The 17404-nt window shown below is 41.5% G+C and overlaps 1 protein-coding gene across 3 annotated transcripts in view; it reads left to right on the top strand.

Annotated features, from left to right (window-relative positions):
• The window catches only part of tsga10 (testis specific, 10), a 130923-nt gene that overhangs the window by 62785 nt on the left and 50734 nt on the right, over positions 1-17404 (top strand). For 2 of the 3 annotated variants that reach the window (XM_067985835.1, XM_067985832.1), the window contains 3 exons: positions 106-238; positions 7283-7506; positions 12531-12557. In XM_067985835.1, the coding sequence (XP_067841936.1) occupies positions 106-238; positions 7283-7506; positions 12531-12557 (384 nt within the window). The remainder of the gene's footprint in view (positions 1-105; positions 239-7282; positions 7507-12530; positions 12558-17404) is intronic. The other variant, XM_067985834.1, reaches the window with a different exon arrangement.

Below are 17404 nucleotides of genomic sequence, written 5' to 3'. Positions count from 1 at the left end.
GAAAATTCAAATGCCAGTTCATGAATATTAGCAATTTTTTGGTATTTGGCACATATTTTGTAATATTAATCTCCCTTTTAAAAGTTATTTCTTCCCTTTCTCCAGGATACAGCAAAATCCAAGCAGCAACTTGAGGAAATTAGAGCAGAATTACAGGCGAAGACTGAAGGGAGCAATGGGGTGTTAAATCAATTGGAGAAGTGTCAACAAAATAAAGCTGAGGAGTTCCTTGATAAAGGTTGGCTGTCATTTGGAAAGACCGATTCAATGTATAAAAGTCAACGTCTAGGCAGCAAAATAATTTAGATTTAGAAGTGTTAAATCACATTGAAACTCTGGGTATTGAGCTTCCCAGATGGCTTAATCGGTAATTGCATTTCCTGGTACAGAAGCTCTGTGATCTAATCCCTGATCTGTGCTGAATTAGTTAATTTCAGCCAGTGTGATGGTGGGGGCCCTAGATTGCTCATGGGTTGCAAAAAGATAAAAGTTAGCCAGGGTTGACATTCCTGATTGAAATCCAGTGATTCTTGCTGGAAAAGATGTGCAGGTGGTCATCAGGTGACAGCATAATCAGGCTTGACTTTTGGGTCTTCACAGTCGAATAGCCTGCCACACTCGCATGTCCAGGCTCACGGGAGAATGAATCATTGGGCAAGGGCTGCTGGTGCCCTTGGAACCGTGCTAATGAATTAGTGCTTTCATTAACAACAACTTGCATTTATATAGCGCTTTTAATGTCGTAAAACGTCCCAAGGCGCTTCACAGGAACATAATGCGACAAAAATGAATATGGAGCCAAGGAAGAAAACATTAAGAAGGAGACAAAAGGAAATTAGGAAAGCAAAGAGGAGGCATGAAAAAATACTGGCAAATAAAATCAAGGAAAACTCAAAGATGTTTTATAAATACATAAAGAGCAAGAGGATAACTAAGGAAAGAGTAGGTTCTATTAGAGACCAAAAGGGTAACCTGTATGTGGAGGCGTTAGACGTGGATATGGTTCTTAATGAATACTTTGTGCTTGTCTTCACGAAAGAGGGAGACGTTGCAGACATTGCAGTTAAGGAGGAGGAGTGTGAAATATTGGATGGGATAAACATAGCGAGAGAGGAAATATTAAGGGGTTTAGCATCTATGAAAGTAGATAAATCGCCAGGCCTGGATGAAATGTATCCCAGGCTGTTAAGAGAAGCAAGGGAGGCAATAGCGGAGGCTCTGACCATCGTTTTCCAAGCCTCTCTGGTTATAGGTGTGGTACTGAGGACTGGAGGATTGCTAACATTGTACCATTGTTTAAGAAGGGAGAAAGGGATAGACTGAGTAATTACAAGCCAGTCAGCCTAATCTTGGTGGTGGACAAATTATTGGAAAAAATTCTGAGGGACAATATTAATCATTTAGAAAGGAACAGATTAATCAAGGACGGTCAGCATGGATTTGTTAAGGGAAGGTCGTGTCTGACTAACGATTGAATTTTTTGAGGAGGTAATAAGGAGGGTCGATGAGGGTAGCGCGTTTGATGTAGTCTATATGGATTTTAGCAAGGCTTTTGACAAGATCCCAAGGGAAAGTGGAAAGTGGATCCAAAATTGGCTCAATGGCAGGAAACAAAGGGTAATGGTTGACAGGTGTTTTTATGACTGGAAGGCTGTTTCCAGTGGGGTTCCGCAGGGCTCAGTACTGGGTCCCTTGCTTTTTGTGGTATATGTCAATGATTTAGACTTAAATGTAGGGGGTATGATTTAGAAGTTTGCAGATGATACAAAAATTGGCTGTGTGGTTGATAGTGAGGAGGAAAGCTGTAGACTGCAGGAAGATATCAATAGACAGGTCAGGTGGGCAGAAAAGTGGCAAATGGAATTCAATCCGGAGAAATGTATATGGACTTTCAAAAGGCGTTTGATAAAGTGCCACATAATAGGCTTGTCAATAATATTGAAGCCCACAGACTAAAAGGGGCAGTGGCAACATGGATACAAAATTGACTAAGTAATAGGAAACAGAGGGTAGTAGTGAACGGCTGTTTTTCAGACTGGAGGTGTTCCCTAGGGGTCGATACTGGGACCACTGCTTTTCTTGATATACATTGATGACTTGGATTTGGGTGTACTGGGCACAATTTCAAAATTTGCAGATGACACAAAACTTGGAAGTGTAGTAAACAGTGAGGAGGATAGCGATAGACTTCAAGAGGACGTAGACAGGCTGGTGGAATGGGCAGACACTTGGTAGATGAAACTTAATGCTAAGAAGTGTGAGGTGATACATTTTGGTAGGAAGAACGAGGAGATGCAGTATAAAGTAAAGGGTACAACTCTAAAGGAGGTGCAGGAACAGAGAGACCTCGGGGTATATGTACACAGGTCGTTGAAGGTGGCAGGACAGGTTGAGAAAGCGGTTAAGAACGCATATTGGATCCTGGGCTTTTTAATAGAGGCATAGAGTACAAAAGCGAAGATGTTATGTTGAACATTTATAAAACACTAGTTCAGCCACAGTTGGACTATTGTGTCCAGTTCTGGGCACCGCACTTTAGGAAGGTTTGAAGGCCTTAGAGAGGGTGCAGAAAAGATTTACTGGAATGGTTCCAGGGTTGAGGGACCTCAGTTAGGTGGATAGACTGGAAAAGCTGGGATTGTTCTCCCTAGAGCAGAGAAGGTTGAGAGGAGATTTGATTGAGGTGTTCAAAATCACGAAGGGTCTAGACAAAGTAAATAAAGAAAAACTGTTCCCATTGGTGGAAAGGCCGTGAACCAGAGGACATAGGTTTAAGGTGTTTCGCAAACGAACCAAAGGCGACATGAGGAAAAACCTTTTTTCGCAGCGAGTGGTTAGGACCTGGAATGCACTGCCTGAAAGGGTGGTGGAAGGAGGGTCAATTGTGGCTTTCAAAAAGGAATTAGACAGGTACCTGAAGGAGAAAAATCTGCAGGACTATGGGGAAAGAGCGGGGGAGTCTGACTAGCTGGATTGCTCTGGCAGAGAGCCGGCGCAGGCTCAATGGGCTGAATGGCCTTCTTTTGTGCCGTAACCATTTTATGATTCTAATTGTGAGGTAATGCATTTGGGGAGGGCAAACAAGGCAAGGGAATACACAATAAATGGTAGGATACTGAAAAGTGTGGAGTAACAGAGAGACCTTAGAGCGCATGTCCACAGATCCCTCCCTGAAGGCAGCAGGACAGGTAGATAAGTTGGCTAAGAAGGCACCCGGGATACTTTCCTTTATTAGCCGAGGCACTGAATATAAGAGCAGGGAGGTTATGCTAGAACTGTATAAAACACTAGTTAGGCCACAGCCAGAGTTTTAAAATCGAGGCATTCCTGGACCAGGAGCTCATGTAGGTCAGCGAACACAAGGGGGTGATTGGAGAACGGCACTTGGTGCGAGTTCGGATACAGGCAGCAGAGTTTTGGATGAACTCAAATTTATGGAGAGTGGAAGATGGGAGGCCAGCCAGTAGAGCTTTGGACTAGTCAAGTCTAGAATAACAAAGCATGGATGAGGGTTTCAGTAGCAGATGAGCGGAGGCAGGGGTGGAGATGGACGATGTTACAGAGGTGGAAGTAGGTGGTCTTGGTGATGGAGCGGATATGTGGTCGGAAGGTCATCTCAGGGTCAAATAGGACGTCAAGTTTGCGAATGGTCTGGTTCAGCCTCAGACATTGGCCAGGGAGAGGGATAGAGTCGGTGGCTAGGGAATGGAGTTTGCGAAGGGGACCAAAGACAATGGGTTCGGTCTTCCCAATATTTAGTTGGAGGAAATTTTTGCTCATCCAGTACTGGATATTGGATAAGCAGTGTGACAAATGTGAGACGGTGGAGGGGTCGAGAGAGGTGATGGTGAGGTAGAGCTGGGTGTCGTCAGCGTACGTGTGGAAAATGATGTTGTGTTGTTAGATGATGAGATGATGTTGCCGAGGGGCAGCATGTCGATGAAAAATAGGAGAGGGCTAAGAATAGATCCTTGGGGGACTCCAGAGGTAACGGTGCGGGAGCAGGAAGAGAAGCCATTGCAGGTGTTCTCTGGCTATGACTGGATAGATGAGAATGTAACCAGGCGAGCGCAGTGCCACCCAGCTGGACAACGGAGGAAAGGCTTTGGAGGAGTATGGTGTGGTCAGCCATGTCAAAGACTGCAGACAGGTCGAGAAGGATGAGAAGAGATAGTTTACCATTGTCATAGTCACATAGGATGTCATTTGTGACTTTAATAAGGCCCGTTTCAGTATTGTGGCAGGGGCGGAAATCTGATTGGAGGGATTCAAACATGGAGTTGCGGGAAAGATTGGCACGGATTTGGGAGGTTACGTTCAAGAACTTTGGAGAGGAAAGGGAGGTTGGAATTGGGACGGTAGTTTGCAAGGACATAGGGGTCAAGGGTGTTTTTTTTGAGGAGAGGGGTGATGGCGGCAGATTTGAAGGGGAGGGGTACAGTACCTGAGGAGAGGGAACCAGTAACAATATCAGCTAACTGGGGCCATGAAGGGAGGTTGGGTGGTTAGCAGTTTGGTGGGAATAGGATCGAGGGAGCAGGAGGGGTGGGTCTCATGGACAAGGAGAAGAAAACTACAAATAAGATAAATTCTTACGTCATACAAAATGCATTGTGGTCAAATAATGGGCCTGTGTAAGTGGAAAGTGTTTTTAATTATTTAATACATTATAGCTTCTGCTAATAAAGTATTCATAATAACATAATTATAAACTTAATAAATCTATAATCTTCACCAGGGTATCTGCTGACTACAATATTCTGAAAGCAGGGATGACATCTCATATTTTGGACAGATTTTCAGGCTTTATTAGCCTGTACATTATTGATGCACCATATATGATATGAAAACCTGTCGGCAGTCCCAATGCTGTCAGATTGTTCTCCAACTCCTGATTCCTTTCAAGTTCTGTCCTATTTGTAAAGAGTGAGAATTTGTATGAGTTAGTAATATTAGAAAATAAATTGTAATGGGGATTAATTGAAATAAAATAGAAAATGCTGTAGATACACAGTAAGCTTTTAGAAATGATAATCTGGGACAAAATTAATCGTTACTTGGACATGTGTGGATTAATAAAGGAAAACTAGCATGGATTTGTTAAAGGCGAATCGTATTTAACTAACTTTATATCGTTTTTTGATGAGGTAACAAAGAGGGTTGATGAGGGCAATGTGGTTGATGTGTATATGGACTTTCAAAAGGCGTTTGATAAAGTGCCACATAGTAGGCTCGTCAGCAAAATTGAAGCCCATGGAATAAAAGGGGCAGTGGCAGCATGAGTACGAAATTGGCTAAGTGACAGGAAACAGAGAGCAGTGGTGAACAGTTGTTTTTCAGACTGAAGGAAGGTATACAGTGGTGTTCCCCAGGGGTCAGTATTAGGACCGCTGCTTTTTTTGATATATATTAATGACTTGGATTTGGGTGTACAGGGCACAATTTCAAAAACTGCAAATGACACAAAACTTGGAAGTGTAATAAACAATCAGGAAGATAGTGATAGACTTCAAGAGGACCTAGACAGGCTGGGGGAATAGGCGGACACATGACAGATGAAATTTAATGCAGAGAAGTGCGAAGTGATACAATGTGGCAGGAAGAATGAGGAGAGGCAATATAAACTAAATGGTACAATTCTAAAGGGGGTGCAGGAACAGAGAGACCTGGGGGTATATGTGCACAAATCTTTGAAGGTGGCAGGACAGCTTGAGAAAGTGGTTAAAAAAGCACACGGGATCCTGGTCTTTATAAATATAATCTTTATCTGACGAAGGGGATAATCTCCGAAAGCTTGTGATTTTAAAATAAATTTGTTGGACTATAACCTGGTGTTGTAAGATTCCTTACATTTGTCCACCCCAGTCCATCACCGGCATCTCCACATCATTTATAAATAGAAGCATAGAGTACAAAAGTATGGAAGTCATGATGAACCTTTATAAAACACTGGTTTGGCCACAACTGGAGTATTGTGTCCAATTCTGGGCACTGCACTTTAAGAAGGATGTGAAGGTGTTAGAGAGGGTGCAGAAAAGATTTACTAGAATGGTTCCAGGGATGAGGGGCTTCAGTAACGTGGATAGACTGGAGAAGCTGGGGTTGTTCTCTGAGAAGAGAAGGTTGAGGGGAGATTTGGTAGAAGTGTTCAAAATCATGAAGAGTTTGGATAAAGTGAATAAAGAGAAACTGGCGGAAGGGTCAAGAACCAAGGGACACAGATTTAAGGTGATTGGTTCTTTTGCCAAAGGCGACGTGAGGAAAATCTTTTTTACGCAGTGAGTAGTTATGATCTGGAATGGGCTGCCTGAAAGGGTGGTGGAAGCAGATTCAATCGTGGCTTTCAAAAATGAATTGGATAAATATTTGAAGGGAAAAAATTTGCAGGCTATGGGGGGATGGGACTAACTGGATTGCTCTTACAAAGAGCCATCACAGGCTCAATGGGCCGAATGGCCTCCTTCTGTGCTGTAACAATTGTATGATTCTAAGTCCTTCAATATCTGTGAAATGACAGTTAACATTTTTGGTGTAGACCCTTTCAAAGTGTGTAGACCTTTCAGAGATGTGAACCGACTTGCTGTGTATTTCCAGTATTTTTAGTTTTTCTCTTATTAAAGGGAATAATTTAATCATTCTAATAATTAAATATTTATTCATTTTTGTGGTTGTGCTTTCACACTTCAGTACTACAGTTTGAAAATAATGAATTGGATCTCACACTGCAGAAGAAGAGGTAAAATTGCTATTATCAAATGAGTGAATAATGGGAGAATTGGGAGGTTGATAGTTATCACATTGTCATTTGACCTCTGGTATCTGGATTTGAGTCCAGGCCAGATGGATGGAATGAAAATCTTCCCTCATTGACAGCTTAAAAAATCTTGTGCAAAATGAGTTTGGCCAATCTCAAACCAGTTCGCACACCATAAAGCTACCCAAAGATTGACCAGTAAATTAGCAATATTGTCAAGAGAGAGAGAGAAAAGCAAAAGGATGACTGGTATGGGAAATTGAAAAATTCACACTGATTTAATATAGGATGCTTTACTGAGTTTGGAGTTAAGGCATGTTGACTATTTTGCTGCTGACCTAGGCATGTTGAGTACCAAACATGGTTGTCTAAAGTGGAAAAGCCAATATCTCCTGCCTCACTGAATTCTTAAACATTTATATTTACAAAATAGAGAATAATTAATTTAACAGGCTGCAGTAAGAAATAGTTGATTGATTACCAATACTGTTGCTCTCATATCCTACTTTTCTTCTTGTTTCATTTCAGAATTTGACTTTATTCCGGAATCTGAAAGCACAGAATCCCAGCTGCGCTCATATGAGCAAAATAAGTCTCCTTTTCTTTTAGATACTTTTGTGAAGAATATAGCACAGGAAAGAGATTTCTATAAAGCTGAGGTAGAATACTTGTTAAAGATGTTGCGAAGCAAACCTTCAGGCCAAGGGAATTCAACCAGAGGACGTAGTCCATTGCGCTCATCACCTGTAAAGGTACTTTACTTGAAACACAGTAATTGTATGTAGATATTTCTTTGAAGATATATATTATCTCAACCAAGGTTGTGAGTTCAAATTCGAGGGCTGTATGTCACTATGATCTCCTTGCTGCTATCAGCTTTCTGTTAGATACTGAGTCATGGAGAAGTGAGATGTCCCAGGGTAGAACTCCGCAGAGTAAGACTGAACAGGCTGGGGCTCTTTTCTCTAGAAAAGAGAAGACTGAGAGGTGATCTGATTTTTGAGGGGGGGGAGGGTGCGGGAGAGGAGTATGGGTAATGGCGGACAGAATCAAAGGCAGCTGGAGAACGTCAGAATAAGGTAGAGCCTAGAGAAAGTGACTGCACTGCAGAAACCAGTAATATTAGTATGGTGAGCCCAACTAGAATGGAGATGGGAGAGAGGGAAAGGGAAGGGCAGGATAGGATAGGATTGGAAGATATAAAAATTTATTGGGCCGGATTTTCCTGTGAAAATAACGCCAAGGCTAATACAGCTCACCGTTATTTCTGTGCATCTGGTACAGCAATTTCCGGTGACCGCACATGCGCAATCAAACCTGGAAATCCAGAAGTTTCTGTACCAGATGCACCCCTCCTCCGTAAGCTCCGTGAGAACGACATCTCTCCAGCTGACTCCCCATTCAAATGAATGGAACGGCATGAAGTTCTTGCACTGACCTGATGGATACATAGTAATCTCGCCAAAAAAAGGTACGTCAAGTCATTTAAGTCTAAGCACACTTTTTAATGACATGGTAAGTCTTAATGACTGCCTAAAAAACCTCTCCAGCATTGAAAATTAACTTTCACAAGTGTAAAGTCTCGTTCCTTCAGATTTGAATTGTTATTGGACATTTTGTTGTCACTTTTATCTCAGTCTCTTAATTCAATATTTCTTACCCTCTCTTTATTTTGCTTTCTGTACCTGATTTGACATTGAATTCACTATTCTAACTTACACTTCCTGGTTCTGTCTCTGCGTGGCTTATTAACATGCTTCAATCTGATTGGTTAAGGGGGATATGCAGCTGCTTGTCCTGTTCACACAGGTCCCAAAAGCCTGGGAGAGGGCACTGCATTGGATTGAGCGTCCCATGAGAGGAACTTGCCGTGCAAAAGCCCATGAAAAGTCTATGGGCAAGTCCAAGTCTAACGAGCGGCAGGCGCCATTCGTTCGCCACTCACAGGGAAATCCGACCCCTTATTCAAACATTAAAAGAATGTAAGACAGTGGAGTGTGGGTAGTGGGCCGCATCAAGGGACCTGGAAACCTGATCCGTAGAAAATTAATTGAGAAATACCATTTTAAAAAAATGTAAAAAGTAAGTTAAATTGTATGTATTTTATCTAAAAAAACCTTAAAAATAAAGTTTTTAAGGAGCAGTTAGGGCAGCACTGATAGGGTCAGAGGCCTGATCAAGGGATCAGCTCGAAGTGGGAATGGAGGCTGGCGGGCAGTGTGGACAGAATGGAGGCCCAATCACTGAATTTTTTAAAAAGTTAATTTAAAAATGTAAAGATCAAAATTCATAATTTATACCGGACTAAATACTGGGAGGCAATCCAGGCAGGGTGGTTTCTCGCTTTGGAAGGCTTGCTGAACATCTACAGCTTCTGAAACTCCACCTGCTGATATTATTGAGACTGTGACAGCTAATATCTGCTCAGTCAACAATGGAGAAATGCAAGGAATCTTACAACACCAGGTTATAGTCCAACTGTTTTATTTGAAAATCACAAGCTTTCGGAGGCTTTCTCCTTCATCAGGCTTTCTCCATCCCACACTCACCTGATGAAGGAGAAAGCCTCCGAAAGCTTGTGATTTTCAAATAAAACAGTTGGACTATAACCTGGTGTTGTAAGATTCCTTGCATTTGTCAACCCCAGTCCATCACCGGCATCTCCACATCACAACAATGGAGAAATTCTATTGTGGGGACATCTAGAGGCCTAACAGGAAATTGTGATTGTGGGAGAGTGCAATTACAGTTTAACTCGTTTACATAGGCAATTCAGGACATAGGAATTTATAATGGAAAAGTTGGCAGGAAGTATGTGAAGACGTACAATTTTTATTATATTAGTAGACTGGTAAGTCAGAGAATATGGTCTCTCTCATCTCCCTCTGCTGTCTTCATATTGCTGTTTGTTCTTTTCTCCCTCTCTGTCACACTCACCACCCCCCACCCGATTCTGTATTTCTCTTTTTTTTTCTTTTCTGAATCCCTCCCCTTAACTCTTCATTTTGCTTCTCTTTTTCTTCTTTCCTTTGGATGGGAGGTGGTGTGGTGTGGAAAGGAACCATCTCCAGTTGAAGGCTGCATTTGCAGTGTGGGTTGTGGGAAAATGTGATCCTCAGTTGCTTCCTTCCCATTGCCTGTCCCAATTACCCGCACTTCTTCCCAACCCTTCGTTCCCATAGCATCCCCTACCCCTTCACCTTCCCACTATCCATTCCCCTTACCTCATCTCCTTTGAACTACCCATTCAACCTGTATATTTCTCTCATTTCCTCCTTGCTCCACTGTAACCCGCCTCACCCTTAATCCTCCATCTACTCCCACTGCCCCTCAGAACAGGTGGCGAGAGGCCAGAGGCTCCCTCAACCTCTGTGTCCATCTTCCCCCATACCCCATCTGTTTGCCTCAAAGATGTTTTGTTTGCTATCGAAATTCAACTTGTGTGTTTTTTTAAAAAAAGAAATCAAATTAGAATGAAAAAAGAAACTACCTGTCTGCCTTACTCTTTGTGTCTTTCTGTGTGTGATTCTAAAGTTAGAATCTGTGTCTTACTGGTGTTAGGCCATTAGCATTGATCTATAACTTTCAACAAAATACAGGTGAGGTAATTAGCTGACTTCAAAATTCAAATGTGTTTTTTTAAATTGAACAACAACTTGCATTTATATAGCGCTTTTAAAGTAGTAAAATACCCCAAGGCGCTTCACAGGAGCATAATCAGACAAAAATGGATATGGAGCCAAGGAAGGAGACATTAAGAAGGAGACAAAAGGAAATTAGGAAAGCAAAGAGGGGGCATGAAAAAATATTGGCAAGTAAAATCAAGGAAAACCCAAAGATGTTTTATAAATACATAAAGAGCAAGAGGATAACTAAGGAAAGGGTAGGGCATATTAGAGACCAAAACGGTAACCTGTGTGTGGAGGCGGAAGAAATGGATACGGATCATAATGAATACTTTGCGCCTGTCTTCACAAAAGAGGGAGACAATACAGGCATTGTAGTTGAGGAGGAGTGTGAAATATTGGATGGAATAAACATAGTGAGAGAGGAAATATTAAGGGGATTAGCATTTTTGAAAGTAGATAAATCACCAGGGCTGGATGAAATGTATCCCAGGCTGTTAAGAGAAGCAAGGGAGGAAATAGCGGAGGCTCTGAGGCTCAGACCATCATTTTCCAAGCCTCTCTGGCTACAGGCGTGGTACTGGAGGACTGCTAACGTTGTTCTGTTGTTTAAGAAGGGCGAAAGGGATAGATCGAGTAATTACAGGCCAGTCAGCCTAACCTCGGTGATGGACAAATTATTGGAAAAAATTCTGAGGGACGGTATTGATCATCATTTAGAAAGGAACGGATTAATCAAGGACAGTCAACATGGATTTGTTAAGGGAAGGTCGTGTCTGACTAACTTGATTGAATTTTTTGAGGAGGCAACAAGAAAGGTTGATGAGGGTAGCGTGTTTGATGTAGTCTACATGAATTTTAGCAAGGCTTTTGACAAGGTCCCACATGACAGACTAGTCAGAAAAGTAAAAGTTCATGGGATCTAATGGAAAGTGGCAAGTTGGATCCAAAATTGGCTCAGTGGCAGGAAGCAAAGGGTAATGGTCGACAGGTGTTTTTATTACTGGAAAGCTGAGGGCTGAGTACTAGGTCCCTTGCTTTTTGTATTATATATCAATGATTTAGACTTAAATGTAGGGGGCATGATTAAGGTGTTTGCAGATGATACAAAAATTGGCCGTGTGGTTGATAGTGAGGAAGGAAGCCGCAGACTGCAGGAAGATATCAATGGACTGGTCAGGTGGGCAGAAAAGTGGCAAATGGAATTCAATCCGGAGAAGTGTGAGGTAATGCATTTGGGGAGGGCAAACAAGGCAAGGGAGTACACAATAAATGGTAGGATACTGAAAAGTGTAGAGGATCCAAGGGACCTTGGAATGTATGTCCACAGATCCCTCCCCGAAGGTAGCAGGACAGGTAGATAAGGTGGTTAAGAAGGCATACGGGATACTTTCCTTTATTAGCCGAGGCATAGAATATATGAGCAGGGAGGTTATGCTAGAACTGTATAAAACACTAGTTAGGGCACAGCTAGAGTACCGCATGCAGTTCTGGTCACCAAATTACAGGAAAGATGTGATTGCACTAGAGATGGTACAGAGGAGAATTACGAGGATGTTGCCAGGACTGAAGAATTTTAGCTATGGGGAAAGATTGGATAGGCTGGGGTTGTTTTCTTTGGAACAGAGGAGGCTGAGGGGAGATTTAATTGAAGTGTATAAAATTATGAAGGGCCTTGATAGAGTGGATAGGAAGGACCTATTTCCGTCAATAACCCGGGGGGCATGGGTTTAAAATGATTGGTAGAAGAATTAGAGGGGAGTTGAGGAAACATTTTTTACCCAGGTGGTGGGGGTCTGGAACTCACCGCCTGAAAGGGTGGTAGAGGCAGAAACCCTCATCGCATTTAAAAAGTACTTGGATATGCACTTGAAGTGCCATAACCTACAAGGCTACAGACCAAGAGCTGGAAAATGGGATTAGGCTGGATAGCTCTTTTTTGGCCAGCATAGATACGATGGGCCGAATGGCCTCCTTCTGTGCCTTAAATTTCTATGATTAGGACAGGTGACCAAAAGCTTGGTCACAGAGGTAGGTTTTAAGGAGAGTCTTAAAGGAAAAGAGAGAGGTGGAGTGGTTTAGGGGGTGTAAAGTTACATGAAGAAAGACACTTTATTCCCCTCATCTCTCTCTTTCTTTCACTTTCTAAGGTTTACGGAACTCAAAGGCTACAACAGGTTTGTAATGAGAACACTGGCATTTTTTCCATCACACATATGCAGCCTCCCTTTTTTTTAAAAACAGAAAAACACTTAAAATTAATTTTACCTCAGCAAAACTTTTGAAATTTGTCCTCTAGCAGTTCTTCAAATAATTTTGAAAAACATTTGAGCAGAAATTGATAGAAACATAATAAAAAATATTCCTCACTTAAGCTAACTGAACAGTACTGATGCATCCTGGGAAATTAGGTACCCTGCAAACAAAAAAAAACATGATGAAAGAATTGTGGGAACCCAATCGCCAGATTGCATAACTTCTTGGCCAAATTGATGAGAGTGACGAGTTTACTTAGCCATTTTCCATTATAAATTTGGTCAGAGGAACTTATAATGGGAAAAAAGATGACACAAAAAGTGTGACAAAAATGTGACTACAGAAGTTGAGTGGCAGAGGTAAGATTTTTAATAACTACTTACATCTATATAGTACCTTTTAATGTAGGAAAACATCCCACTATCCTGTTACCTCCAGACTCACCTATTCCAATGCTCTCCTGGCCGGCCTCCCATCTTCCACCCTTCATAAACTTGAGCTCATCCAAAACTCTGCTGCCCTTATCCTAATGAGGTTGAAATCACCGAGAATGAGAAATCGCTCGTTGCAGAGGCTGAGGGGGGAAAGGAGTGACGCAGATAGTAGCAATGTAGTAACATAGTAATGTTGTGGTCCGGTAAAGAAGATTGGTTCATCTAGTCTACCTCACAAGCCATGCAGTAGCTTCCTTAATGTGATTCTGGAACTATAGCCATACTGTATGTCATAGCCACATTTTATGCTTTCTTCAACTCCTATGACCATTGAACCAATTGTTTTAATGACTTATCCACCAAAACTCCCAGATCTCCTTCTTGCCCTACTATTTCTATGTAATCCAAACTTGTGCTTCTACTTAATCTCATGATTTAAAGCTTAACTGTGTTGACCTCCAGCTGCAGCTGCTACATCTCTGCCCATTGACATAGCCTGTTCAGATCCCTTTGAATTATCATACATCAGTTAGCATCATTGACCACCGGCTTCATCCAAAAACTTTTGACACCTTGGACAATGTTCCATCCTCAGAATCATTTATATTTAAAAACTATAAACAACAGTGAACCCAACATCGACTCTGTGGCACTCCACCGGTAGCTGGTTTCCAATCTGTCACCTCCCCATACACCACCATCCTTTGTTTTCTACCTATTGGCTACACATCAGTTCCTTCTAATACTTTGCCTTCTATCCCAGGGGCATGGACATTTTTGAACATCTGTTATTTGAGAAAGTGTCAAATGCCTTTCTGAAATCCAGATTCATATTTACAGCCTGAGATATATGGTCTGTCAGTTATTTATCAGTCAATGAAAAAGGATCAGAATGACAGTAAACAGATTTATTACTCACCCAAAGCACACTATTTCTCAGATTATTTTGTGCATAAGGTCATGTCTCAGTTCATAGGAAGTGTGTGTTTGCCTGTGGAAGTAGTCCTTTTTGCTGGGAATGAGAAAAAGCATCTGAAGACCATCCAACTTATAACAACATGATTTCAATAGACTGTTCTATGCAGCCTTTCTTGATCTCAAAGGTTTTTAAATCAACTGTGAAACTTTGTGGTTGTTGCTGATTGACTTGGGCGTGCCAGCAGAGGATCTGCAAACGTATCAATTGCAGTACAGTGACACAACACCAACAGTACTCTTGTTGAAAAACAAGTGACCACTGTGCTTCACATTAAGTCAAGTTTTCTCAAGGATGCATTATGGTCCTAGAAATCTTCATTGGACATTCTGGAATTCACATTGGTGATGCCTTTATCACTATCTATACAATGCTTAAAATTTTACTAAAAATGAATAGCATTAGTCAGAGACTCCAAACTGTCTGTACAACGAAATGACCAAGTTTGGAATGAGAATCAGTTGGATTAAGATGAAAAGTATATGTTCCCATTGATGGCCTCCAATAGCTGTTTGATTGCAAATCGGAAATAACACCATCAACTATGATCCATTTATCTACCTTGGGAGCAATTATCACAGTTCTGACTTTCTTTCAAATGCTTTTTCCTTGTGTAAATTGTTTGACAACAGTTTCAATAAGAAGACTGAGGGTATAAATTGGTATGCATTGTGCCAGTTTTTTGGGCATAAGATGGGCGCAAAGCCCGAAAACGAGCCCAGACCAAAATCTACCCCCAAGATTCTTATCAACTGCAACCTGCATCTTTGGCCACTGTTGTAGTTGTGCTAGTGTAGTTCAGGTCTAATGATTAACCCTGCAATTGTGTGAATGGCTTACTGTGATCAACTGTCTTCCAGGTGACAGAAAAATATCATACTTTTCAACTTTACCCAAGCCAAACTAATGTTCCAGATTTATTTGCAGAAAATGATACATAGAAACAAAAAAAGACATAAGCAAAATACTAAGCAGCACAATATTTAAATGAGCAAACTGGAATCGTTCTAGAAGAGGTTTATATACCCTTTTCAGAAAGTTATCTCTTTACAACTTCTTTGGATGCATCAGGTATTTTAAACTAATCAGCTTTCTGAAAATGGCATGTAAACCTCTTCTAGATGGATTCCAGTTTGCGTGAATTGTGTTAAAATAGTTAAAGATGAAATTGAAAACGGTCTAGGAGTCTTTTCTGCGGCTGCAAACATGATTCCAGGATGGTATGTTGCCTCCCTGGTGTCAGGGTCATGGACATCACTGAGAGGCTGCAGAACATTCTTGGGGGGGGGGGGGGGCAGAGGGTGAACAGCCAGAAGTCGTGGTCCATATTGGTACCAACAACATAGGTAGAAAGAGGGATGAGGTCCTGCAGGCAGAGTTTAAGGAGTTAGGAAAGAGATTAACAAGCAGGACCTCAAGGGTAGTAATCTCCGGATTACTCCCAGTGCCACGCGCTAGTGAGTATAGAAATAGGAGGATAGAGCAGATGAATGCGTGGCTGGAGAGATGGTGCAGGAGGGAGGTCTTTAGATTCCTGGGGCATTGTGACCGGGGAGGTGGGATCTGTACAAGCCGGTCGGGTTGCACCTCAACAGGGTCGGGACCAATATCCTTGCGGAGAGGTTTGCTAGTGCTGTTGGAGAGGGTTTAAACTATCTTGGCAGGGGGATGGGAACCTGAGAGGAGATTCAGACGGGAAAGTTACAAAGCTGGAAGTGGAAGGCAGAAAAGTAGTAAGTGAAATTGGAAGGCAGCGGAAACAAAGGCCAACAGCAAATAAGGTCAAAATGTTAAAAAGGCAAAATTAAAGGCACTTTATCTGAATATAGGAACATAGGAACAGGAGTAGGCCATTCAGCCCCTCGTGCCTGCTCCGCCATTTGATAAGATCATGGCTGATCTGTGATCTAACTCCATATACCTGCCCTTGGCTCATATCCTTTAATACCTTTGGTTGCCAAAAAGCTATCTATCTCAGATTTAAATTTAGCAATTGAGCTAGTATCAATTGTCGTTTGCGGAAGAGAGTTCCAAACTTCTACAACCCTTTGTGTGTAGGTGCACGCTACATTCGCAACAAGGTAGATGAATTAACGGTATAAATAGAAGTAAAGGGATATGATCTAATTGCCATTACAGAGATGTGGATGCAGGGTTACCATACTGAATATGGGAACTGAATATTCAAGGATATTCGATATTTAGGAAAGACAGGCAAAAAAGAAAAGGAGGTGGGATAGCACTATTAATAAAGGATGAGATCAGTTCAATAGTGAGAAAGGATCTTGGCTCAGATCATCAAGATGTAGAATCAGTTTGGGTGGAGCTAAGAAACAGCAAGGGAGTTGGTGGGAGTTGTTTATAGACCACCAAACAGTAGTGGTAATGTAGGGCACGGTATAAATCAGGAAATTAGAAGTGCATGTAACAAGGGTAATACAGTAATTATGGGGGACTTTAATCTACATATAGATTGGGCAAACCAAATTAGCACTAATACTGTGGAGGACGAATTCCTGGAATGTATGAGATGGTTTTCTAGATCATTATGTTAAGGAACCAACTAGGCAACAAGCTATTTTAGATCTAGTATTGTGCAATGAGAAAGGGTTAATTAATAATCTCGTTGTAAAGAAGCCCTTAGGGAAGAGTGACCATAATATGATAGAATACATCATTAAATTTGAAAGTGATGTAGTTCAGTCCGAAACTAGGGTCTTAAATCTAAACAAAGGAAGCTACGAAGGTATGAGGCGCATGTAGGTTATGGTTGATTGGGGAACTACATTAAAAGGTATGACGGTGGACAGGCAATGGCTACTAGCATTTAAAGAATTAATACATAATTTGCAACAAATATATATTCCTTTAAGGCACAAAAACCCAACAGGAAAAGTGGTCCAACCGTGGCTAATAAGAGAAATAAAAGATAGCATTAAAAAAAAGAAAGTGGCATATAAAGTTGCCAGAAAAAACAGTAAGGGTGGGGATTGGGAGCATTTTAGAATTCAGCAATGGAGGAACAAGAAATTGATAAAGAAAGGGAAAATAGAATATGAGAGCAAACTAGCGAGACGCACAGAAACGGGGACTGTAAAAGCTTCTATAGGTATGTAACAAAAGTAAAGACTGGCAAAGATAAATGTGGGTCCCTTACAGACAGAGACGGGAGAATTTATAATGCGGAATAATGAAATGGCAAAGAAATTAAACAATTACTTTGTGTCTGTCTTCACGGAAGAAGACACAAAAAACCTCCCAGAAACACTGGAGAACCAAGGGTCTGGCGAGAATGAGGAACTGAAGGAAATTAGTATTAATAAAAAAAGAACAGAGAAATTAAGGGACTGAAAGTCGA

The sequence above is a fragment of the Heptranchias perlo genome, chromosome 6, assembly GCF_035084215.1.
Source record: "Heptranchias perlo isolate sHepPer1 chromosome 6, sHepPer1.hap1, whole genome shotgun sequence".
NCBI lineage: Eukaryota > Metazoa > Chordata > Chondrichthyes > Hexanchiformes > Hexanchidae > Heptranchias > Heptranchias perlo.
The sequence above is the reverse complement of the archived record's forward strand: the minus strand, read 5'-3'. Positions and strand labels throughout refer to the sequence as shown.